The sequence below is a fragment of the Stegostoma tigrinum genome, unplaced genomic scaffold (assembly GCF_030684315.1).
Source record: "Stegostoma tigrinum isolate sSteTig4 unplaced genomic scaffold, sSteTig4.hap1 scaffold_520, whole genome shotgun sequence".
Classification (NCBI taxonomy): Eukaryota; Metazoa; Chordata; class Chondrichthyes; order Orectolobiformes; family Stegostomatidae; genus Stegostoma; species Stegostoma tigrinum.
The window spans coordinates 5351-31794 of record NW_026728451.1 but is presented as its reverse complement, the minus strand read 5'-3'; the positions used below and the strand labels follow the sequence as shown (position 1 = coordinate 31794).

General features: G+C 46.3%; 1 protein-coding gene across 5 annotated transcripts in view; it reads right to left on the bottom strand.

Annotated features, from left to right (window-relative positions):
* The window catches only part of LOC132208721 (utrophin-like), a 31307-nt gene extending 5645 nt beyond the window's left edge, over positions 1-25662 (bottom strand). Inside the window, exons 1-5 of one of the 5 annotated variants that reach the window (XM_059644110.1) lie at positions 25505-25662; positions 25099-25290; positions 19833-19965; positions 10032-10168; positions 1691-1959 (exon numbers count right to left, since the gene is read on the bottom strand). In XM_059644110.1, the coding sequence (XP_059500093.1) occupies positions 1691-1959; positions 10032-10104 (342 nt within the window). In that variant the 5' untranslated portion in view covers positions 10105-10168; positions 19833-19965; positions 25099-25290; positions 25505-25662. Of the gene's footprint in view, positions 1-1690; positions 1960-8095; positions 8255-10031; positions 10169-19832; positions 19966-25098; positions 25291-25504 lie in introns of all 5 variants that reach the window. The other 4 variants (XR_009444842.1, XM_059644108.1, XR_009444843.1 and 1 more) reach the window with 4 other exon arrangements.
* Between the last annotated feature and the right edge of the window lie 782 nt (positions 25663-26444).

The following is a 26444-nucleotide window of genomic DNA, read 5'->3' as shown; positions in this document are numbered from 1 at the left end:
CTGATGGAGACCCACATTTGTCCCTTGAACACTTGAGGTCGTCTAAAACTCCACTGCCTGAGTCTCAACTTGAACCAATTCCTATTCTCTGTACTTTCTACCTGACTGATACTATTAACAGTAATTTTATTAAATTCTCATTTTTGTTTACAAATCGCTACTTGGCTATGCCTATCGCTATTTTGGTAATCTCCACCAGTCCAACCATACTTCAGGATATCTGCACTCGTCTAATTATGTCCTCTTGCCCACTCTTGATTTTAAACGGCCCACTCCTAGTTGCCAAACATTTAATTGTGTCGGCTTCAAACCCAAGAAGAGACTTCCTGCACCTTCAGCGAGCAAACTCACATCCAGAACCTCAACCCAAGCAACAAATCCTCTTAAAACTCGCTAACTTCCTACACCTCTTAGCCTCTGTACATTTCCTCTTTTAAGGCACTTTTTCAAACAATCCTCTTTCATCAAGCTCTTGATCATCAGAACTAACAACTTAATAAGGCTCAGTTGTATTCTGGGATCGTTATAACTCCAATCAGACGCCTTCAAAGTTTCCCTCCATTAAAGAGATTTTATAAGTGGTTGAAGTCATTGCCAAGCAGAGGGGGACGAATTGGGGAGTTATTTCAAAGAGCTACGATATGCCAAACGACCTCCTTCCACACTGGCCAACTCTGATTGTACAAAAACAAAAATGATTTTCCGACTTGGGAAGATCCCTCAAAAATGTCACAAGTAACCAGCTTTTGGGCAGAGTCGAGCTGCTGAGATGATAGACCAGGATTTAGGGGTACCAGGAGTGATAATATGCTGAACACAATCAAATTTTGAGGTTGTAGAATGATGTGGTCTTCGGCATTTTTGACACTTGGACCATTTTCCTTCCTTTCCACAGAACAAGTCAAATAGCGGCAGCACAATGTTGCATGGCCGCTCAAGCTTGCTCCACCGTCGATGATGATTGTGGCTGGTCTTCCACATCAATTCAACTTTTGCTCATATCTCATCCTCTTTTCAAAACATCGATCTATTCACGTGTAGTATCCCTCTTGCTAACTTAATGAGAATTCATTCCAATCAATGAACTCCTAACGCTGACCCACCCCACGTCAAAAAATTCGGCTGAGATCAGGAACTGATCTCGCCTGTATGGCTGAGCTGGCTTTTAAAAAGTTTGCCGGTGAGAGAGTCCCAGTGAGAAACATTCATTAAAAAAAAATAATTGCATGGATTGCTCTCTAATCCTAAACTCTATTCAAATTCAGTTGGTTTGTGATGCAGACTGATGCCCTGCACAGAGGGCTCAATTGCCACACCAGTGAGCTGACCACAAAGGGTCTTCGCCTCAACCCCTCTACTTCCCTGAGGCATGGTGATCTTCAGGTTAAATCATAACCAGTTGTCTCTCTCTAAGGAGTCGCCAAATGGCGTGCTAAGACTTTACCTTTAACCCTGATAACATGGCAACAAGCAGATAACTCAGCTGATGTCACTGACTAACAGAATCCTCAACTATACTAATATTAACGATGTGATATCATCAGAAGGCATGCTCAACTAAGTTTTAATTTGCAAATTAAGTTAACAACCATTCAATCAATATGACTGAAGTACTCATATTACTGATCGTCTCGATACAACATTGTGGTTACATCTGTTCATAACTGAAGTGTAATGTAATTGCACTTACTGTGGTTTTATCAATGTGATCCTGCAATGAGTCAATAAGCAGGTCACTCACAGGTTGCCAATCAGTGTGGACCCCCTCAGCTGTTATCACGTGAGCCTCAAGATCATCCAGAGCTTTCAGCAGTTCTTGAAGTTTCTCCAACGCCTTTTCCACCTGTTTCTGCCAGTTGCTCGCACGGATTTTCAGTTGTTCCCAATTTTCCTTCACTTCTATTGACTGTTTGCGGACAGCTTTGGCAATTCTCTGGGCTCTCTCTTCCGGGGCATGTTCTGGAAATATGGAATGCAAATAATTTATCAACTATTCATGATTTTGATCGATAGATTTTCTTTCTAATCCCCTTTCCTTTAAAAGGTTTCTATGGACTTTCTCCTGAAATTGGGATATATAGTATAAGACGAAAGATTTTGGTACAGGCACATCAATGATAAATTCTGTAATTAGCTGGCAGGTCGCGGAGCCATTAACAGAGAATCACAGACAACCAATACAAAGCCAAATAAAATTCTGCAGATATTTGAAATTTGTCACGACCAAGGAAACTTTAAAGAAGGAAAAGGATTAGTGACTAATTGGGTACAATTCTCAACAAAAGATTTGAAAAATCCTTTCAGGATATCTTTCATAGCTATGAGACAAACATCCAACACAAACCAACTTTCATCTTTCAGGACTGGCAAGTTAGAATGATAAACCCAAAGTCTAGCCTGCATAGTTCGCTCTAGAACTCACTTAATGAGGTTGTTAAGAGATGTAGAGATAACAAAGTGTGCAGCTGGATGAACACAGCAGGCCAAGCAGCATCTGAGGAGCACAAAAGCTGACATGTTGGGCCGAGACCTTTCATCAGAAAAGGGGGAGGGGGAGAGAGTTCTGAAATAAATAGTGAGAGAGGGGGAGGCGGATCAAAGATGGTTAGAGGAGAAGATAGGTGGAGAGGAAACAGACAAGTTAAAGAGGTGGGGATAGAGCCAGCAGAGGTGAGTGTAGGTGGGGAGGTAGGGAGGGGATAGGTCAGTCCGGGGAGGACGAACAGGTCTCCGGGGCGGGAAGAGGTGAGGAGGTAGGAAATGGGGGTGGGGTTTGAGGTGGCAGGATGGGATAGGTGGGCTGGTTTTGGGATGCGGGAGGGGGAGGGGTGATTTTGAAGCTTGTGAAGTCCACATTGATACCATGGAGTGCAGGGTTCCCAAGCGCAATATGAGGTGCTGCTCCTGCAACCTTCAGGTGGCATCGTTGTGGCACTGCAGGAGGCCCAGGATGGACATGTTACCTGAGGATTGGTAGGGAGAGTCGAAACAGTTCGCAACTGGGAGGTGCAGTTCTTTCGTGCAAACTGAGCACAGGTGAAGCGGTCCCCAAACCTCTGTTTGGTTTCCCCGATGTAGAGGGGGCCACAATGGCAACAGTGGATACAGTCTACCACATTAGCAGATGTGCAGGTAAACATCTGTTTGATGAGGAAATTCTTCCTGGGGGCTGGGATGGGGGGGGGAGGTATCGGGACCAGTGAATTTTAAACGTTGTGATGACAACATTTATGGATATGCAGGGAAAAGTGCTGGGTGTCGGGAGTGCTAGAGGGGAGTGTGGAGCGGATAAGGGGGTCACCTAAGGGTGGTGGGAAACATGTCTTTGGTGGTGGGGTCAGATTGCGGATGGCAGAAGGGTCGGAGGACGACGCATTGAATCCGGATGTTGGTGGGGTGGTACGTGAGGGCGAGGAGGACACTGTTTTGGTAGTTATTATGGGGTGCGGGTGTGAGGGATGAGTTGTGGGAAACGCGGGTGACACGGTCGAGGGCGTTTTTGACCACTGAGGAGGGGGAAGTTCCGGTCCTTGAACAACCCTCAACAGTTTCTCTTTCAATTCCTCCCACTTCCTACAGACAAAGAGGGTGGCCAGGGTAGCCAAATGGGCCCAAGCTATGCCTGCCTCTTTGCAGGTTACATGGAACGCTCCCTCTTCCGTACCTACATTGGCCCTCAACCCCACCTCTTCCTCCGTTACATTGATGACTGTATCGGCACCGCCTCGTGTTCCCACAACGGGCTCGAACAGTTCATCCACTTCACCAACACCTTCCTCCCGAACTTGAAGTTAACCTGGACAATCTCTGATACCTCTCTCTCCTACCTGGACCACTCTATTTCCAACCACTGAGAAACAAATATCCATTTCAACTCCACCAATTCCCACAGCTACCAAGATTACACCTCCTCCCACCATATTCCTGCAACAATTCATCCCCTATTCCCCATTCCTTTGCCTCTGCATCTGCACTCCCAGGATGAGGTATTCTATTCCAGTATATCTCAGATGTCCTCATTTTTCAAGGACCACAACTTGCCCCGCTCTGTGGTTGATAACGCCCTCGACCGTGTCTCCAGCATTTCCTGCAACAAATCCCTCTCACCCCACCCCGCAACAACAACCAAAACAAAGTCTCCCTCGTCCTAACGTACCACCCCACCAACCTCCGGATACAACGCAGCATCCTTCGAAACTTTCAGATTCTCTGGGAGGCTACGGAGGAGGTGGCGGCGCCTTTGGCCTTGATCTTTGAGTCCTCATTGTCTACAGGTTTAGTACCAGAAGGCTGGAGGGTTGCAAATGTTGTGCCCTTGTTCAAAGAGGGCAGTAGAGATGACCCAGGTAATTATAAACCCAGTGAGCCTTCCGTCTGTTGCAGGAAAAGTTTTGGAAAGGATTATAAGAGATAGGATTTATAATCATCGAACAAGCACCAATTTGATGGGAGATAGTCGACATGGATTTGTCAAGGGCAGGTCGTGTCTCACAAGCCTCATTGAGTAATTTTGGAAGGTGACCAAGCACGTGGATGAGGGTCGGGCAGTTGACGTGGTGGACATGGACTTCAGTAAAGCCTTCGATAAGGTTCCACATGGTAGGCTATTGGAGAAAACATGGAGACATGGGATTGAGGGAGATTTAGCAGGTTGGATTAGAAACTGGCTTTGGCTAAGGAGGCAACCAGTGGTGGTTGATACAAAATATTCAGCCTGGAGTCTGGTTACTACTGGTTTGTCTCAAGGATCTGTTTTGGGGCCACTGCTGTTTGTCATTTTTATAAATGACTTGGACGGAGGCATTGGTAGATCGGTTAGAATTGGGCGGAAAGGTGGCAGATGGAGTTCAATGCGGATAAATGTGAGGTGATTCACTTTGGGATGAATAATAGGAAGGCAGAATATTGGGTCAATGGAAAGATTCTTGGTAGTGTTGCTGTGCAGAGGGTGTCCATCGATGTCGATCCCTGAAAATTGCCATCCAGGTTGACAGTGCTGTGAAGAAGGCTTACGGTGTTTTAGGTTTTATTGGCAGTGGGATGGAGATCCGGAGCAACTGTCCAAAAAGCTGGTGCGGTCTCATTAGGAATATTGCGTTCAGTTCTGGTCGCCCCATTACAGGAAGGATGTGGAAGCATTGGAAAAGGTGCAGAGGAGATGTTGCTTGGTCCCGAGCGAAGGTCTTCTGAAGAAAGGCTGAGGGACTTGGGTCTGTACTCATTGGAGAGAAGGTGGTTCAGAGGGGATTTAATAGAGACATACAAGATGATCAGTGGATGAGACAGGGTGGACAGTGTGGGTCTTTTTCCGAGGATGATGACGTCAGCTTGTATGAGGGGGCACAGCTAAACAGTGAGGGATAATAGATTTGAGATAGATATCAGAGGCAGGTTCTTTACTCAGAGAGTGGTAAGGATGTGGAACCCCCTGCCTGCCAATGCAGTTAGCTCAGCCACATTAGGGGCATTTCAACAGTCCTTGGATAAGCATATGGATGATAATGGGATCGTGTAGGGGCATGGGCTTAGATTAGTTCACTGGTCCATCCACATCATCGCAATGAGCAAAAAAGCACACCGTTGTCTCTACTTCCCAGGAGGCTAAGGCAATTCCGTGTGCCCACAAGGGCAACTTTCATTGATGTACCACAGAAAGCATCCTATCTGGATGCATATCACAGCACGGTTCCTCTAGCAAAACAATCCCTAATTATTATGGCTCCTGCCTTTCTTCTTCCAGGCAGAATTGGTTCTGCTTTGTCCTAACTAATTTGGGGGAAAATCCACGCTCAGTCTAAGTTAATTCTTCCAACAATTCAGATACCATGGAATACTGAGCAATGAGTTGGTGTGTGAGAAAAAGAGAGAGAGAGAGAGAGAGAGACACACAAAGCCAGAGTGGTTGGGGGGGGTGGGGGAGGGAGACAGAGACAGAGACAGAGAGAGAGAGAGCGCGAGAGAGAGCGCGAGAGAGAGAGAGCGAGAGAGAGATGGGCGATGAGGGAGAGAGGGACAGACACAATAGGTGACAGAATGTGAGTGTGTGAGCGCCTGCATCAGACAGTGAGAGAGATGTTGCTGAGGTGGAGATAGTTGAGAGTGTCGATCACCAACAATCTCTCCTGGTCCACCCAGATCGTCGCAATGGGCAAAAAAGCACACCAAATGGCTCTATTTCCCCAGCAGGCTAAGGTAATTTGGAGTGTCCGCAAGGTCAACTTTCATTCATGTACCAGAGAAAGCATCCTATCTGGATGCATGTCACAGCATGGTTTGGCAACAGCTCTTCCTAAGACCACAAGAAACTGCAGAGTCATGAACACAGCATAGTCCATCATGCAAACCAGCCTTCCATTCGTTGATTCCACCTCTACTTCCCGCTGCCTCGGGAAAGAAACTGACAATCAAAGGCCCTTCTCACCCCACAATTACACTCTCTTCTCCCTTTTTCTGAAGGGAAGATGTAAAAAAAGTTTGTATACATGCGTGAAAAGATTCAAGAACAGCTTCTTCACCGCTGTTATTGGACATTTGAATAGGACACTGAAAAGCTTAAATCTAATTTTGATCTTGCTCTCTGTACATCTTCTCTGCAGCTGTCACTATGTTCCGTTTCACTAATGCGCCTTGTTTGATATCACCTGTCTATACTGCATGCAGAAGAAAACTTTTCACTGTACCTGGGCACATGTGACTCAAATCAAGATAATAAAATGTGAGGCTGGATGAACACAGCAGGCCAAGCAGCATCTCAGGAGCACAAAAGCTGACGTTTCGGGCCAAGACCCTTCATCAGAGATGCTGCTTGGCCTGCTGTGTTCATCCAGCCTCACATTTTATTATCTTGGATTCTCCAGCATCTGCAGTTCCCATTATCTCTGACTCAAATCAAATTGACTGTGTGCAAGAGAGAGGTGAGCATATGATTGTGCTCAAGAGTGCAAAGACAGTGCATGAAAGTGTGTGTGCGCGCACGACAGAATGTGTGTGCCAGTGACTGTGCTTGAGAGTGTGTGAAAGGGAGTTTGCACAAGAAGGGAGTGTTACAGCATGCGTGAGGGAGTGAGTGTGTCTGTAAGTGTGAATGAGCTTGACAGCAAGTGAATTTGCAAACCTAACTGTGTGAGGGAGAGATTTGTGGTAGTGTGTGTGTACTTGAGACTTGTGGTAGTGTGTGTGTAGTGTGTTTGTGCATGAGGGACAGAATATGCATGTGCAACATAGTGTGACTGTGAGCCTCTGTTGGTGCCTGTGAGTGAAGTGATGGGGGAGAACAGGGAGAGGGGGGAGAACAGGGAGAGGAGAGATAAAGACAGACAGAGAGAGAGAGAGAGAGGCAGACAGAGACAGAGAGAGACAGAGAGAGAGCGAGAGAGAGCGAGAGAGCGAGAGCGCATGAGAGAGAGAGCGCGCATGAGAGAGAGATGAGATGAGGAATTAGAAATGATGAGTGGTCAATACCTGGAGGAAAAAAAGAACAGTGTGTTAAGAGAAGCCGCTGGATGTAATATGGAGGCTATTGTTTGATTGGTTGTACTAAATGAAAAGCAAGTGTCACCTCTCAGTGTTAGGGGACAGGAGATGTGCATTAAGAAGGAGATATAGTCAGCCTTGTCAGAGACAGCAGACAAGTTGCAAATGCGTAGAAACTGACATTAAAGCTTTCTTGTCAATGTGTAAAGAGGTGAGACAAATATGACGAGTCAATATTGTACCTTTGCGCTCAGTAAAATCATGGAATCATTAATCAGAGAACCCTTACAGTGTGGAAACAGGTCGGTCAGCCCAACATGTCCACACTGCCCCTCACAGCATCCCACCCAGACCCATCCACCTATAACTCACCTAACCTACACGTCACTGAACACCTTGGGAAATTTAGCACGGCCAATCCACAAACCTTGCACATCTTTTGACTGTGGGAGCAAACTCGAGCACCCGGAGAAAACCCATGCAGGCACATGGAGAATGTGCAAACTCCACACAGAAAGTCATCAAAGGGTGGAATTGAGACAGTGGTGTTAACCAGAGCCACTGTGCTCTATATTATGCGAATTCAGCTGCAAGCATTTTTTTTTAAAGAAGGGAAACTTACCATCGTCACAGGATTAGAGTGGTTTCAATTTTCTATCAGCTTTGAGAACCTTATCCATATCTGCCTTCACAAGGGCAAGGTGTTGGTAATGGTGTGAGACCGGTTAGTATGCAGCAGCTCGCCATGCAAAAAATTAACGGCACTTTCATTGCTTTTTTCCTAGGGGCATAACAGAAAGACAAGAACATGAAAAAATCCTGAAATCTTTCTCCAATTTCAATCTCAAAGGGACCATCCGTTCCTCAAAAGTCATAACCAAACTGAACATGGGCCTCCTGCAGTGCCACAAATGATGCCACCCCAAAGTTGCAGGAACAGCAACTCATATTCCGCTTGGGAACCCTGCAGCACAATGGACATGGCTGACAGCTCTGTCAACCACGAATGCAAGGAATGCTCAGTTGAGGAAGAATGCAGACATTTCGGAATCCCTCCAGCAGAAGATGATATCATTAGAACAAATGGATCTGTCTGGACAGTCCTGTTTCTAGATTTTGGGAAGTAAGACTTTATTCTTTGTCATCAAGGATATGGTTGAGTGATCATATTCAGACTGAAGAGACCAAGAATGTGAGGCTGGAGAACGGGTGCAGAACCATGCCTCTCGGAATTCCTGTGCATGTCTATGCTTGGCTTGGGCTACTACGGTTACCTTGTCGCAGTGTCCTCTGAGAGGCGTGATTCTCCACCCATAATGCAACCAACCAACAGATACAATTGGACCCCCACATACAAGCCCATACAGATCAAAACCGGAAATGACAGTACTCATGGTAACAGACTGGACAGTGTCAATTCCAGACAGAGTAGAATAACATCGTTTCATTGGAGGCTGTACTGATGATGTCACCGATCATGGTGACGAAACGTCTGAATGAGAAGAAGCCAGCTCGGCGAGCAAGTCCACAACCTCAATCAGAGAACTGGCTGTTTTGAACTACCTTGTTCAAGAGTTTCAGTTTTGATTTTGAATGTTAAATCTCGCTCCCACATAGGGATGGAGGATTACTGTTAACAGCTGCATTCCAACTAATTCATATCGAATCATTATTGTTTTGACCAGTCTTCGGGTCAGGCTCCCTCGGTGACCGAGTCTCCCAAATTGTTAAGTTCCCTCGTGAAAGACTCCCCTTCTTCACACACCCAACTAGATCCACCTCAGTTGGTATGAATTAAGCTGATGAAAAAGGATCTTTGTCTTGTAGATACCTTCCTATGTTTCAGGAGGAGTCAAGATAACTCAGGGTGACACGGTGACTCAGTACTTAGTACTGCTACCTCACTGCACCAGGGACCTGAGTTCCATTCCAGCCTCGGATGACTGTCTGTGTGGAGTGTGCACATTCTCCCCTTGTCTGTGTGGGTTTCTGCTGGGTGCTCTGGTTTCCTCTCACAGTCCAGAGATGTGCAGGTTAGGTGGATTGGCAATGCTGAATTACCCACAGTGCCCACGGATGTCTAGGTTCGGTACATTCGCCATGGGAAATGCAGGCTGACAGGGATAGAGTAGGGGAATGAGGATGGGTCTAGGTGGGATGCTCTTTGGAGGGTTGCTGTGGGCTTGTTGAGCTGAGTGGCCTGTTTCCACACTGGGGATTCTATAAAACTAGCTTCTCCTGAACTCCTGAGAGAGTGAGTTTATCAATTGCTAAATGCAAGAAGTCATAAGGCACCACAAATATGCACAAGTTAGAAACAAGAAATCAGCTCAAAAACCATAAAAGGTAAGAGGGATACGGATACTTCAGCCTTTGGATTGTTTGTGAAGAATAGAAAGTGGGATGTTGTGGCCACTAAGTTGGGCGATCCCCGTAATGTTGATATGAATTCAGCAGTTAATTTTGAGATTCTTGTTGAAATTCTTTTGACCTTGTTTCCCTTTTGACATTGCCCAGGTTTGCAGAGCTCAGAGCAAGAGATTTTCTTCTCTTCTTACCTGCAGCATCGGGCAATGAAACGGCTGTCCCAGAGCCGTGACCTCCGCAACTCCTGAGACCACACGAGCACATTCGCCCAGGAATACACACGGACTGATACGAAAGAACTATCGGGATAACAATACTCAGCGTGGTACTGGAAAAGACAGCATGTACAAACAGAAAACAGCTGTAAATAGTGTCAAGAGGTGAAATCAAGTGATAAAGCTAAATTCATGGCTCTTTGCTTGCGTGCTCATTGTATTCAGAACAAAATCAACAAATTAATAGCACATTTCTAGGTTGACGGGCATGATTTTATAGCTATTACAAAGACATGGTTACAAGGAGATCAACACTGGAGCTAAGTGCGCAGGGCTATACGACATTCCAAAAAGACAGGCAGGAGGGAAAGTGACTGTAAGCGAAGAAATTAGTCTGAGAGCAAGAAACGATCTTGGATCGGAAGATGTAGAATCCAATTTTATTTATTTGTTAATGGGAGGAGGACATCACTAGCTACGCAGTGTTTATTGTCCATCCCTCATTGCCCAGGGGACAGTTCAAAGTCAATCATATTGCTGTGGGTCTGCAGTCACATATAGACCAGATCATGTAAGGGTGGCAGTTTCCTTCCCTAAAGCACATCAGTGAACCAGGTGAGTTTTTCTGACATTTGGCAATGAATTCATGGTCATCATTATATTCTTAATTCATGATTTTCTTTTGGATTGAATTCAAATTCCACCATCTGCTGTGCTGGAATTTGAACACAGGTCCCCAGAATGTTATCTCAGTCTCTGAATTAACAGTCCAGCAATAATACCACTAGGCCATCTCCTCCCCCATCGTGGAACAAGAAAGCCTGTAGCTGATTCCCACTTGGGAAAAACAGTGAACCAGGAGCTTCTTAAATGGGCGATTGCATCTCCTTACATTTTAAGACAGCCATGGATAATCAGGACCTTGTGGGAAGGGAAAATTACATCAGTGTTAGGTAGGAGCTGAGCAGTATTAATTGGGAGGAGCTTTTATTGAACAAGTCAACATTTGATACGTGGGAGTTATTTAAAGACCTACTCTTCAGTTCAGAACTGGCCTATTCCAGGGAAGGAGGAATGACAAGGATGGCAATCTAAGGACATACGGACATAAGAAATAAAACAGGAGTAGGCCATCTGTCTCTTCCAGCTCGTTCCGCTGATCTTTTTTGCGGACTCAGCTCCACTTACCCTCCCATTCACCAGAACCCTCAATTCCTTTCCTGTTCAAAGATCTATCTGTTTTGGCTTTCAAAACATTCAACAAAGGAACCTCAACTGTTTCAGTGGGCAGAGAATTCCACAGATTCACAACCCTTTGGATGAAGAAGCTCATCCTCAACTCAGTTTTAAATCTGTTCACACTTATTTTGAGGCTGTGCCCCCAAGTTGGAATTTCGCCCATCAGTGGAAACAATTTCCGATCCATTTGTTTCATAATTTTGAAAGTTTCTATTAGATCACCCCTCATTCTTCTAAATTCCAGTGACTGCAATCCTAGTCTACTCAATCTCTCCCCATACAGCAACATTTTTAATTCTGGAATCAACCTCGTGAACCTCCTTTGCACCCCCTCCAGTGCAAGTACATCCTTTCTCAAGTGAGGAGACTAAAACTGTACAAAATACTCCACACCAAGCCTCACCAGCACCCTATACAACTGTAGCATACCCTCCCGATTTTTAAACTGCATCACTCTCGCAATGAAGGACACTATTCCATTTGCTGTCTCAATTACCAGCCGCATCTGCAAACTACCTGATTCAGACACAAGGCTGCCCAGCTCACTCTGCGGAGCAGCATGCTACAATTTTTCACCATTTAAGCAAGACTCCATTTTTCAATAATTGCTACCAAAATGGATACCCTCACATCTACTATCATTGGACTCCATCTGCGAGACCCTTGTCCATTCACTTTAACTTTCTTCATCCTTCCACAGATTTTCATTGTCCTCTTCAGACTTTACTCTCTCACTCATTTTAGTGTCATCTGTGAACATAGAAAAATACAGTGCAGAACAGGTCCTTCGGCCCTCCATGTTGCGCCAACCTGTGAACTAATCTAAGCCCGTTCCCTCACACTATCCCATCATCATCTCTATGCTTATCCAAGGACTGTTTAAATGCCCTGAATGTGGCTGAGTTAACTGCATTGGCAGGCAGGGCATTCCACGCCCTTACCACTCTCTGGGTGAAGAGCCTGCCTCTGACATCTGTCTTCAATCCATCACCCCTCAATTTGTCGCTGAGCCCCCTCGTACAAGCCAACATCATCATCCTAGGAAAAAGACTCTCACCGTCCACCCTGACTCATCTTTCTCTGATCGTCTTGTATGTTTCTATTAAAGGCCCTCTTACCCTTCTTCTCTCCAATGAGGACAGACTCGAGTCGCTCAGCCTTCTCTCCTAAGACCTTCACTCCAGACCAGGCAACATCCTGGTAAATCTCCTCTGCTCCTTTTCCAATGCTTCCGAATTCGTCCCGCAATGGAGTGACCAGAACAGGTCGCACGAGCGTTTTGTGCAGTTGCAGCATGACATCACGGCTCTGGAACTCAATCCCTCTACCGATAAAGTCTAACATACCATATGCCTTCTTCACAGCACGATCAACATGGGTGGCAACTTTCAGAGATCTATGTACATGGACGCCAAGGTCCCTCTGCACATCCGCACAACCAAGAATCTTTCCATTGGCCCAGTATTGTACCTTCCTATTATTCCTCCCAAAGCGAATCACCTCACATTGAACTCCATTTGCCACCTTTCCGCCCAATTTTGCACTTTATCCAAGTCTCCCTGCAACATGCGACATTCTTGCACATTGTCCACCACTCCACCGACTTTAGTGTCATTTGCAAACTTACTAACCCATCCACCTATGCCTGCGTCCAAGTCATTTATAAAAATGACAAACAGCAGTGGGCCAAAAACAGATCCTTGAGGCACACCACTAGTAACCGGACTCCAGGCTGAATATTTTCCATCAAACACCACTGGTTGCCTTTTTACCGAAAGCCAGTTTCTAATCCAAACTGCTAAATCTCCCTCAATCACATGGCTCCGTATTTTCTCCAATAGCCTACCATGTGGAACCTTATCAAAGGCTTTACTGAAGTCCACGTACACTACGTCAACTGGCCTTCTCTCATCCACATGCTTGGTCACCTCCTCAAAATCTCCATGAGGTTTGTGAGACACGACCTGCCCTTGACAAATCCATGTTGACTATCTCCAATCAAATTGTTGCTTCCGAGATGATTATTAACCCTATCTCTTATAACCCTTTCCAAAACTTTTCCTGCAACAACGTAAGGCTCACTGGCTGTAATTGCCTGGCTCATCTCTACTACCCTTCTTTAACAAGGGCACAACATTTGCAATCCTCCAGTCTTCTGGTGTTAAACCTGCAGACAATGAGGACTCAAAGATCAAAGCCAAGGGCTCCGCCACCTCCTCCCGAGCTTTCCAGAGAATTCTCGGAAAAATCCTCTCAGGCCCAGGGGATTTATCTAGCTCCACACCTTCTAGAATTGATAACATCTCCTCCTTACTAACCTGAATCCTTTCAAGTCTAATAGCACGTATCTCAGTCGTCTCCTCGAGGATATTCTCCTCTTCCTCAGTGAAAACAGATGAGAAATATTCATTTAGCACCTCTCCGATCTCTACCCGGTCCACACACAACTTGCCACTTCTGTCTTTGATTGGCCCTATTCCTACCCCAGTCATCCTTATATTCCTCACATACCTTAAGAAAACTTTACGGATCTCCTTTATTCTACCTGCGAATGACTGCTCAGGACCCCTCCTTGCTCTTCTTAACTCTCTCTTTAAATCCTTCCTTGCTCATCTGTAACTCTCCATCGCATCAACTGATCCATCTCATCTCAACATCACATAAACCTCGCTCTTCTGCCTAACGCGAGATACAATTTCTTTAGTAAACCACGGTTCCCCTACCTTATCACTGACCCCTGCCTGACAGGGACGTACCTATCAAGGACACGCAATATCTGTTACTTAAACCAGCTCCCCATTTCGATTGTCCCCATCCCCTGCATTTTGCTACCCCATTCTTTGCCTCCTAAGTCTTGCCCAATTATAATTGCCTTCCCCCATCTGTCAGTCTTGTGACTCCTGTGACACTGAGATCCTGTCCATGTCCTCTCTATTCTCTTTCTCCTGTGTACTGAAACTACACCACAGTTTCCCATCCCCTTGCTAAGCTAGTTTAAACCCACCCGAAAAGCACTAGCAAATTTCCCGCCCAGGATATTAGTGCCCCTCTGGTTCAAGTGGATACCGTCCTGTTTGTACAGGTCCCACCTTCCCCAGAATGAGCCCCAATTGTCCATGTACCTGAAGCCCTCCCACCTGCAGCATCCCTGCAGCCACGTCTTCAGCTGAAATCTCTCCCTGTTCTTTGCCTCGCTATCACTTGGCACGGGTAACAAACCAGAGATAACCACTCCGTTTGTTTGAGCTCTCAGCTTCCAGCGGAGCTCCCTGAAATCCTGCCTGACATCCCTATCCCTCTTTCTACCTATGTCGTTGGTACCTATGTGGACCATGGCTTGGGGCTGGTCACCCTCTCCCTTCAGGACCCCAAAGACACTATCCGAGACAACACGGACCCTAGCACCTGGAGGCAACGCACCAATCGTGAGTCTCTTCGGTTCCAAACAAGCCTTCTATCTGTCTCTCTAACTATTCAGTCCCCAATGACTAACACTCTCCTCCTATACCCCCTTCCCTTCGTTTCAAGAGCGACAGACTCTGTGCCAGAGACCTGCACCCCAGTCAGTATTGAGGTAATGCCTCATCGTAAGGAGGTCAGAATTGACGGAGTGGCAGATATTTAGAGGGTCAGTACTGAGGCAGTGCACAACCGTCAGAGGGTCAGTACTTAAGGAGAACCCCATTATCAGAAGGTCAACACGAATGGAGAGTCACATCGTCAATGGTTCAGTCCTGAGGAACACTTGATTATCATAGGGTCAGTCCTGAGGCAGTGCTTCACTGTCAGAGGGTCAGTATTAAGGTTTAGAATTGAGGGAGTGCTATCTGATTATGTCACTCTGACAATGAGGCACTGCCTCAGGAATGAGCCTCTGACAATGAGGCACTTTCTCAGTTCTGAATCTCTGACAAGGAAGCATTCCCTCAGTGCAAACCCTCTGTATGGACCCGATGTCAATGAGGCACTCGCTGAGTACTGACCCTCTGACAAAGTTCCAATAGCTTGCTACTGACCTTCTAATCATGTTTCCCCTCCCCCATTTCTAAATCTGTTACATTGAGGGCACTGCCTCAGAACTGACACACTGGCTATAAGGCAGTCCGTAAAGACTGACCCGCTGATCATGAGGCTGTCCCTCAGTTAATGACCCTCTAAATATGAGGCACTCCCGTAATTCTGACCGTCAGGAGCTACCTCAATGTTGACTCACTGATATAGAGGCACTGCCTCAGAATTGACATGCTGACGATGGGGCACTTGCTCAGGATTGACCCTCTGATAGAGCTGCAGGTTTGATATTAGAGCAGTGATGCACCGCGAGCAGGTCAGTATTAAGGGAGTGCCACACAGTCGGTGGACCAATATTAGGGGAGAGCCACACTGTCAGAGGATCACTCTTAATGGAGTGCTGCACTTGTGGTGAGTGAGTACTGAGGCAGTGCAGCACTGCAAAGGGTCAGTCATGAGAGAAAGCTCCATTTTCAGAGGGTCAGCACAGAGGAAGTGCTTAATCAGAGAGTTATTTCAGAGAGAGTGCTGTATTGTCAGAGTTTCGCACTGAGGGAGTATCACACAATCAGAGGTCCAATATTAAGGAAACACTGCACTGTTGGAGGGTTGATATAAAGGGAGGGCTGCACTGTCAGACGGTTAATGATGTAGGAGTGCTGAAATATCACAGAATCAGTCCTGAGAAGTGCTGCACATTCAGAGAGTTAGTGCTGAGGGAGTGGTCTAATGTGAAAAGATTGATATCAAGGGGCACTGCCGAAGGATCAGTAGTGCATTACTGTCAGAAAAACAATATTGAGGGAGTTCTGCTGTGTCAGTGGGTCAATATTACAGGATTGCTCCACGATCCACGTATCAATGTCAGACAGTCAGTCCTGAGGGAGTGCTGCACTGGTGGAGGGCCAATATTGAGTGTGTGCGACACTCAAGAGGATCATTTTGTTGGACTTGTGCACTGTCAGAAGTTCAATTGTAAGCAAGTGCCACACTGGTAGCGGGTTAATATGATGGGAGTGCTGCACTGTCAGATGGTTCAAGATGAGGGAAAGCTCATCATCTGACAGGGCATCACTCCCTTCAGACGAACCCTCAGGCGGTGCAGCACTCCAACAAGTTAGTTTCAGAGGCATGTTGTCCCATCAAATTGACCCTCTGAGACAGGAGCATGCACTAAATATCGACCCTCTCACAATGCTGCACTGCCTTAATATAGGCCCTCTGGCAGGGCGGCTCCCTTTCAGTACACACCTTCCAACAGCACAGCACTCTCCCATCATTGACCCTCTTACAGTGCAGTACTCTCTTAATACCTAATGTGTCACACTGCTCTACACTGTTGGAAGGTCAATACTAAGAGTGTGCTGCACTGTTAGACAGTCAATGATGAGCTAGTGATGCATGTGCGACATTCCCTCAATTCTTATCCCATTACAATGAGGCACTGCATTAGTATGGCCCTCTGACAAAGTAGCACAGCTTTAGAACTGACCCATTGATCATGAAGCTTTCCCTCAGTACTGGGCCTCAGAGTGCTCCTCAGCCACAACACTGACTCTCTAATCCTGCAGTACTGTCAAAATTCTGACCTCAGTCCTGACCCTGTTACATGGACATTGCAGTTCTTCCTTACCATGGACACTCTGGCCATGGGACAACACTGTTGGCCCTGTCGCAGTGCAGAATTCACTGACACTCACCCTCTCCCAGACCTTCAATACTGAATGTCTGATAGGACTGCGGGCAGCTGACTCTGACAGTGCAGCATTCTCTCAGTATCGACCCTCTGACAGTAATTAGGGGACTGCTGCATTGTCAGAGAGTCAGGACTGAGGAAGAGCTGCACTATCAGAGGGCAAATATTAATGGAGTTGTGCACTGTCACAAATTCAATATTAACAGAGGGCTGCACTGTCAGAGAATCAATGATGACGGGGCAGTGCGTTGTGAAAAGACCTGTAATAAAAGGCATGCGGCCTGTCAGAGGGACTAAACGGAGAGCTTCACTGTGAGAGGGCCAACATTAGTAAATGTTCCAGTCTCAGAGGGTCAATGTGATGGGAGTACATCTCTCTGACATTATCTTGTTGGCGGGTCAGCGCTGACGTAGTGCTGCGCCGTCCGAGGGGTCGGAGAAAGGGAGTGATGCACGACCAGGTGATCAGGGAGTGCTGAAGTGAGGGGGGCGTCAGGGATAAGTGGGTGAGCTCTGAGGGAGTGCAGCACAGTGTGGGGTCAGCACTGCGGGAGTGCTGTTCTGAGGGGGATCAGGACTGAAGGGGGTCAGCACTGAAGCAGGTCAGCGTTGAGGGAGCGCTGCACTGAGGGGTTCAGAATAAAGGGTATGCTACACTGAATGGGTCAGAAATGAGAGGGGGGTCAGCACTGAGGGAGAGCGGCACTTTAAGATGTTCAATATTACTGTGTCCTGCACTGTGAAACGGTCAGTATGAAGGCAGCACTGCAATATCAGAGAGGCAATGATGACTGTGTGCTGCACTGCTGAAGGGTTAAATTTGAAGTGGTGTCCCACGGCCAGAGTGTCAATGGTAAGGGAGCATGGCATTCTCAGAGTGTTATTGCTGAGAGAACACCAGTATGACGGAGGGTGAATTCTGTGGCAGAGATGCACCATCAGAGAATCAGTCATCAGAGAGTACGCAGTGTTGGAGGGTCAGTACTGAGGGAGTGTTTCACAATCAGAGCGTCAGTTGTCTGGCAGTGCTGGAAAAGCTCAGCAGGTCTGGCAGCATCTGTGGAGGCAAAAACAGAGCTGACATTTCGGGTCCAGTGACCCTTCCTCAGAACTGTTCTGAGGAAGATCCCCAGTTCTGAGGAAGGGTCAATGGACTCGAAACGTTGAATCTGTTTTCTCCTGCACAGATGCTGCCAGGCCTGCTGAGATTTTCCGGCAACTTTCTTTTTGTTCCCGACTTGCAGCATCCGCAGTTCTTTTGTTTTTTATGTCTGGCAGTGCTTGTTTGCTTGTGACCTTCTGAAAGCACAGCACACCCATAATCTTAGCCCTGTGACAGTCCAGCACTCCCTCAGTACTGATCCTCCAACAATGGAGCATTCCTTCAATACTGACCACCAGCGCAGCACTTCATTTCCGAGAGTAGTCTGAAAGAAACTACCTTTGCTTACCCAGAGACACAGGGAGAGCAAGTGCGTATTCTGCAGGTGACTCAGGATGTATTGTCACCTTAACAAGTCAAACAGTATTTCAGATTAGTTTATAATTAAAGATTATTCTAACTGTCTTCCTGGAAAAGTACAGTCCCTACAACACGGGGCTGATACTAATACACTCACTCAGAAGTGACCCTCCAGCAAAGCAGCCCTGCCTCAGAACTGACCCTGTGACAATGAGCTACTCCATCAGCAGTGAATCTGTAATCACGTGGCACTCCCTCAATTCTGAAAACATTACACTGAGGCACTCCTACAAAGGCCTCTGCGTTTTAGGGATTATTTACAGTCATCCCTGTGTTTTACAGGTTATTGAAAGGGGTCACTGTTTTCGGGTTTATTTTCACCCTCCAATCTTGTAGCACTCCCTCAATTCAGGCATGTAGCAGTAATGTCTCCAGACTGAATCTTGACAAGTGTTGCAAACCCTCAATTCTGATCTGCTCAAAATGAGCCACTGACTGAGTATTGGCCTTCTGACAAAAAGTCACTTATTCAGAACTGGCCTTCTGACAATGTGACACTCGTCCACATCTGACCCTCCAGCAATGAGGTACTGCCTCAGAACTGATCCGCTGACAGTAAAGCACTGCCCCCTCAGTTCTGACCCTCTGACAGAGCTGCAATACTTCAGGACTGAACTTCTAATCATCTTGTACTCCATCAACTCTGAATCCAATGCACTGAGGTACTGACTCAGTATTTACAGTCTGCTCCAAATACACCCTCAGAATTGACCCTCAGGCAATGTGACCCTGCCTCAGAACTAACTCTGTGACAATGAGGCACTCACTCAGCGCTGAATCTCTAATTGTGTAGCACTCCCTCAGTTTTTAGGCACTCCTTCCAGACTGGCACACTCTCAAGGCTGATCCTGCAGCAATGAGGAATTGCCTTACAACACAGCCACAAACAACAAGGCCCTCTTTAGGACAGTGTCTGATAACGAGGCACTCACTTGGTTCTGAGCCTCTGACAATGAAGCACTTGCTCAAGTCTGACCACATTAAAATGAGGCACCCTCAAACTGATCTGAAACACCTCAGTTTCGACCTTCTGATGGCTCTGAAATGCCTCACTTTATATCCTCTGACCGGTCTTTTAATTCTGACACAATTACAGTGAAGGTCAGCCTCCGTGCTGACACTCAGAATACATCACTCCCTCTGACAGTGTTGCACACCCTGAGCATCACTGACAGTTTCAGCGTTCCCTTAATATGGACCAACTCACAATGCAGCACTCCCCTGACATTATTATTTATATTGACGATCTGACAGTACAGCCCACCTCAGTGCTGACCCTCCGACAGCGCAGCATTCCCTCATTACTCACCCTTTGATACTGTAGCCCACCTTTGGTAATGACACTCTGACAGTGTCACACTCCCTTACTATCGGCCCTTCAACAGTGCAGCACTCCCTCAATGATGACACCGTAACGATGCAGGATTCCCTCAGTCCTGGCTCTGCAACAGTCAAGCATTCAATCAACACTGACCCTCTGTTAGTGCAACACACCCCTAATATTGATCCTGTGACAGTGCAGCACTCCCTTAATATTGGCCTTCCGACAGAGTGGCACTTTCTTGACGAAGACACTCTGACAATACAGTTTTCCCTCATTGCTGAACCTCTGGCAGTGCAGCATTCTGTCATCATTGGCACCTTGCCAGTGGAGCTACATGCTTCTTATTGACCCTCCACAGTGCAGCACTGCCTCTCTACTGACTCTACAACATTAATATCGATCCCCGAACGGGAGGTTCTCTTTCATACCCACCCCCACAAAGAGAAGCCCTCCCTCATCTTTAACCCTCTGACAGTGCAGCACTCCCTTCATATTAACCCGCTGCCGGTGTGGCACTCCGTTACAGTGCAGAACTCCAACAAAGTGATCATCTGAGTGTCGCGCACACACTCAATATTGACCCTCCAACAGCGTAGCCCTCCCTCAGAACTGACCGTCTGACATCCATACACTGATAGTGTCGCAATTCTGTCATGTCGACCCCCACTGACGCAGCAGAACTCTCTCAATATTGGCCTTCGGACAGTACTGCGCTACTGATCCTTCGGCGGTGCCTCTTGATATCAATCCTCTGACATTATAGCACTCCCTCAGTACTAACTCTCTGAACGTGCAGCACTCTCTCAGGTCTGATTCTGCGCTATTTCAGCACTCCCACGTCATTAACCCTCTGACAGTGCAGCACTCCCTTTATGTTATATTATATTTATCAACCCTCCAACAGTGCACTATTTCCTTAATATTGGACCTCTGATTGGACAAGCTGACAGCATCTCATGTTCTTGATCGACAGAGAGTCAGTTCTGTGGTAGTACCTCATTGTAATGGGTCAGAGTGGGTCTAATCAGTCCAACCCCAAACCTAACCGTGGCTTCAGGCCTACAAAACTACGAACTCCAAACTTAACCTCATTAGTCACCCTAACACAAGTCTCATCCCTCACCCTAACTCTACCCTCATCCAAAACCTCGTCCAATCCTCACACCTAACCCCTAGCCTCGGTCCTAACCCAAACCCTAACCCTCGCCACCCTCTCACGCTAACGCTCATTGTTAATTAGTGAGTACTGAGGTATAGCAGCACTGTCAGAGCATCAGAATAGTGGGAGTGAACTATTGTCAGACTGTCGATACTGAGGCAGTGTCTCATGATAGAAGGGTCAGAATTGAAGCAGTGCCACACTAACAGAGACTCAGTACTGAGGTACTGCAACAGCGTCATAGAATCTGAACTGTGGGCGTGCATTATTGTCAGAGGGTCATGATCTGAGGCAGTGTCTCCTTGTGAGAGGGTCAGTACTGACAGAGAGCCTTCCTTGCCTGACGGTCAGTACTGAGGCACTGCTTCTTTGTCAGGGGGTCTGGAGGGATAGTGTCTCATTGTTGGTCAGTCCAGTGTGAGGCAGTAGCTCATTGGTGGAGGGTCAGTCCTCAGGGTGGGCGGATGATGTGGAGGTGCTGGTGTTGGACTTGGGCGGACAAGGCTGAGTATTGACACTCTGCTACAAATGCACTCTCTCGTTCTGACCCTCTGATAAAGGCAAACTCCCTAATTGCTGACGCTCTGCCAAGTAGGCACTGGCTCAAACAGACCCTCTGACAAAGAGGCACTCCCTTAGGGCTGATCTTGCACCAATCAGATACTGCCTCACACCAAACCCTCTCGAATAATGAGGCACTGCTTCAGTACAGACCCTCTGACAAAGACGCACTGCCTCAGAACTGACTCTCCAGCGATGGCGACCGGCCACAAAACGGACCTGCTGACAATGAGGCACTTCCTACCATCTCGAATCATGTGGCATATCTCTAATCCTGTGGCCCTCTCTCAGTTCTGTCGCCATTGCATTGAGGCATTCCCTCTTCGTTGATCCTCTGAACTCCCTCAAGACTGACCATCCACCGTTGATGCACTACCTCAGATCTGGCCCACCGACAGTCCTACAATCTGTCACCATTCCATGTAGCATTCCAGCAATTCTGACCCCATTTCAATGAGACGCTGTTTCAGATGGTCACTCTGAAAATGAAGCGCATTCTCAGGACTAAATCTCTGAAATTAAAGCACTTCCTCAGTACTAACTCTCTGGCAGGCAAGTGTTGGGGGTTAGGTTAGGGCTGAGGTTAGACTTGGAGCTTAGGTGAGGGTTGGGGTTGAGGCTAAGTGTTAATTGGGGCTGTGTGTTACGGTTCATTTTAGGGCTGAGGCCATAGCTAGTGGTAGGACTGAGGCTCACTTTAGGGCTGAGACTAGATGTTCGGTCTGAGGATCAGCATTAGGGCTGAGGGTAGGGAGGGTTTACGCTGAGGATAGGGTTAGGGTTAGGGTTAGGGCTGAGGTGAGGGTTAGCCTGAGGCGAGCGTTTGTATGGGTTTAGGGCTGAGGCTGGGTTTAGAGTCAGGGTTCGGGCAAAGAGACGCTGCCTCAGAACTGACCTGCTGACAATTAGCCAATACCTTAGGTACTGATGAGCTAATAAAAAGGCCCGCTCTCAGCACTGACACTGCAGCAATGAAGTCTTGCCTCTCAACTTACTCACAAAGGGCTCATAATTGAGCAAGTGCCGAATGATGAAAGGGTGCGGACTGAGGTGTTGCACAACTGTCAGAGTGTCAGAACTGAGGTATTGCATCATTATCAGATGGTCAATACTGCAGCAGTGGCCCACTGTAATAGGGTCAGAAAGGTCATACTGAGGTCTTGCAAGATAGGGTCAGAACTGTTGGAATGATTCATTATCAGAGGGTAGGCACTGAGGCATTGAAGCATTGACAGAGGGTCAACACACTGTCTGTATTGAACATGTGGCAATAATGTTCTGACTCCATAACATCAAGGCACTGCCTCAAAACTGACCCTTAATACTGACCCTCGCACAGTGCTGCATTGCCTCAGTCGTGATGCTGCATTCGTGTGGTACGAGCAGTTCCAACCCCATGAATAGGATGGGCTGAAGGGTAACATTTCTTGATATTTGAGAAATGGTTTACTTTGAATGAGTCCTGTCAGCATTCCTGTTTTACAGTTAATTTTATTTCTGTAACTGGTTTTTTTCTTTGCCAAGTCGTTTGTTACACCGGAGCAGAGGGAGCATTTTGTTCCTCGGCACTGGACGTCATCTTGGAATGAGACCGCGAACGGTGCCAGGAACAACCTCAGCCTCCAGGCCAGCCATTGATCGAGGGGTCCCTCACGGCCACAAGAACATGAGGCTTATTCTTTTTTACTCTCTACTTGTTATTCTTTATAATTACTCTTTCTCCATCTTTTCTTTCCTCAATAAATGTTCATCTTTCAGAAAATTGGCAAGCATTCCTTTAACTGCACTTGATAGAATCACAAAAGAACCACTTCGATGCACGCTGTCATCAAAAACACACCATTATTATGAGGCACTGCCTCAGCATTGATCCTCTGACAATATCGCACTCCCACAGATTTGACCCTTTGACAACGAAGCAAGGCCTCGGTATTGAAGCTCTGACAATGCTTCAATCCCTCAGTTCTGACCATCTGAGAAGGAGGCACCTTCATTTCTGACCCTCTCACAGCAGCAATATCTCAGGACTGACCTTCTATTTGTATGGCATTGCCTCACCTTAGAATGAGGTGCTGCCTCAGTCTTGGCGTTCTGACAATAATGCACTCCCACAGTTCGGACCCACTCATATTGCTGCATTTCCTCAACACTGACACTAAAAATGTGTGGCAGATCTTTAGTGCTGATCCTTTTACAAGGAAGCATTGTCTCAGTATTGACCATCTGACAATGATGAACTCTCACAGGGGTCAGGACTGAACCCCTGTCAATGAGGAACTTCTTCAGTGCCCGCACTCATTATTCGCCTTCTGACAAAGCTTCAATACCTCAGTACTGACCCTCTCACAGGGCTGATCTTCTGTCAAATCTAGAGAATTAATACAGAGGAGGTGTCTCTTATTAGAGGGTCTGCCTGAACTCTTGGTTGAAGTGTTCAATAAATTGCTACAACCTGAAAGAAGTAATTCTTCCCTGAATTAATAGGCAACCAATTTGAAAATGTGGCCTCTGGTTGTAAAATCTTTCACAAATGGGAGTCATCTCTACGGATATACACTATCAAGACTCTTAAGAATCTTAAATGTCGAAAAAATAAGTTTTTTTTCAATCTTATAAACTCCAGTGAGTGTAGCCCAACTTTCCTCAGCATAGCAATCCCCTCTGCCATTTCCGAAATCAACCCAGTCAACACGAGGTGTTCGGCCTCCGCAGCACTCGCTCTGTGGCCGTACATGACTTGTAAGTTACCATCCTGCTGCTACAACTCTACTTCTATTTACGATGCAGTCCTCCGTCCATCCGAACATACTACCCTTGAACACACGGGCTCTTTTCTTTTGAGACACCTTATGAGCTGTACCTTATCAAATGCTTTGTTGAAATCTCAATGTACTACATCAACTGGTGGTCCTTCATCAGTAATGTTTGTTTGCTTCTCAAAGCACTGTAGCAAGTTTGTCAAGTATTATTTCCCCTTTATGAAAGGATGTTAACTCTGTAGGATGTTATAGCACACTCAGTACCCTGTTATTTCATCTTTCATTGCCGGCATGAACATCTACCCAGGTTGACCTAAATTGGCAATACTTGCTTACTATTTTGTCCAAGTATCTTTGTAATAATGGTGTTATGTTCACAATCTTTCAATCCTCTGAGAATTTTCCACAATCTAAGGATTCTTGGAAGATTATCATCAGTGCCTCCATTGTATCTGGAGCTGCGTTGTTCAACATGAGAGGATACAACTCATCATACCCCTTGGATATTTTCTGTACTGATTGGAGTTATGTTTGGAATTCTGTGCAGTGACATTCACTTTTAACAGTTTGCTAAATACTACCAGGAACAGAAATTGTCATCCAGCTGCAACTAAACTAAAGCTTTCAGCACACAAGGAAGTGTTTCAATTCAGTATGAACCTCTTAACTCCTGAAAAGGGCAATACGATTTGCCTCAGTCCATAAATATTCTTTCTCCTGAGATGCATTATCCGTATTTCTTCAAATTTACCACAGAATCTGTTTCACTCACCCTTTCAGCAATACGCATGACAACAATTCGGCATTTTTAGTCCCTCTGTAGCCTCCGTTGCACACATGCATTGTTAGATGATTATTTATTTGTGTGCCTGCTTTTTTGCTCGAATGGAGAAAGGTAAATTTCTGTTCTTCAGTCATCAGAACTATTGCCTCCTCACTCTCATCTTCCTTGTTTTATCCTGTGCTGGAATATTTAATTTGTTGACAGATCTGAAATATGTTGTTGAATGGATTGGGTTTTGTAACATTGCATTCCCCATAGCCCATCTACCGATGCTGTTGCTTGTTCTAACAGTTATTATCTCGCAGAGTGGAAAATGCAGTTTGAAAGCAATGGAACGTTATCGATGAAGAAGTTGATGCATAAATTGCTGCGATCTTCCAAACTACAAACTCACCTTCAATTCTTTCTCGGTCAGAGCATTTTGCCGGCGCAAATGAATCGTGTTCTCAATGGGACTTCCAAAACCAAGGAACTGAATTTGCACATTGCATTTCTGAAGAGGGAAGAAGAAATCAAAGTAGTATCGTGATGAAGCTTCCAAGGCGATGATTGTGTCCTTCAATGAACGGAAAAGTGACGCTTAGATTCATGGAAATATTTCACGACTTCTATAGACATGAAAGGCAAACATTCTCCCTGCATATGACCCAGTCTCATTTTATCGTATCTTTCTGATTTTACATGCCACGGGATAATCATTGCAGTGTAACAGAAATGTTGATCATGGAAATTTATCACTGTTTTCATAAATAATGGCAAATTTTCAACATCTTGCAATTGTATTAAGGCTCAGTCTCATCACACCTCGCCTGCTGCACAAAGACATTCTTACATTGCTTTGAATGTTAGGGCTGAAACAAAACACAATCATGACACAAATGCATCAACACACCACTTTCAATAGGATCTGATATACTTGCCAGGCACTGGAGGGGTTGCGGAGACTGGTGAGTGGATAAAGTCGTTCCTCTGTTCAAGCAGGAAAACAGGGACTTTCCAGGAAACTACAGACTGGTGAGTGTCTCATGTCTCAAAGGTATGGGCTAATAAGGGACAGCCAGCATGGCATTATGCGGGGCAGGTTATGTCTTACCAAGTCAGTTGAAGTTTTCACGGAGGTGACAAGGGTGATCAATTCGGGTAGAACAGTTGATAACATATACATGGATTATACGAACGTTTTAACAAGGTTCCTCATGGTATGCTCATCCAGAAGGTTAGGATCCATGAGATCCATGGTGACTTGTCCTGCCCATAAAAGGCAGACGGTAGCGGTGGAAGGCTAACAAAGATAACACAGTGTAGGTCTGGAGGAACACAGCAGGCCAGGCAGC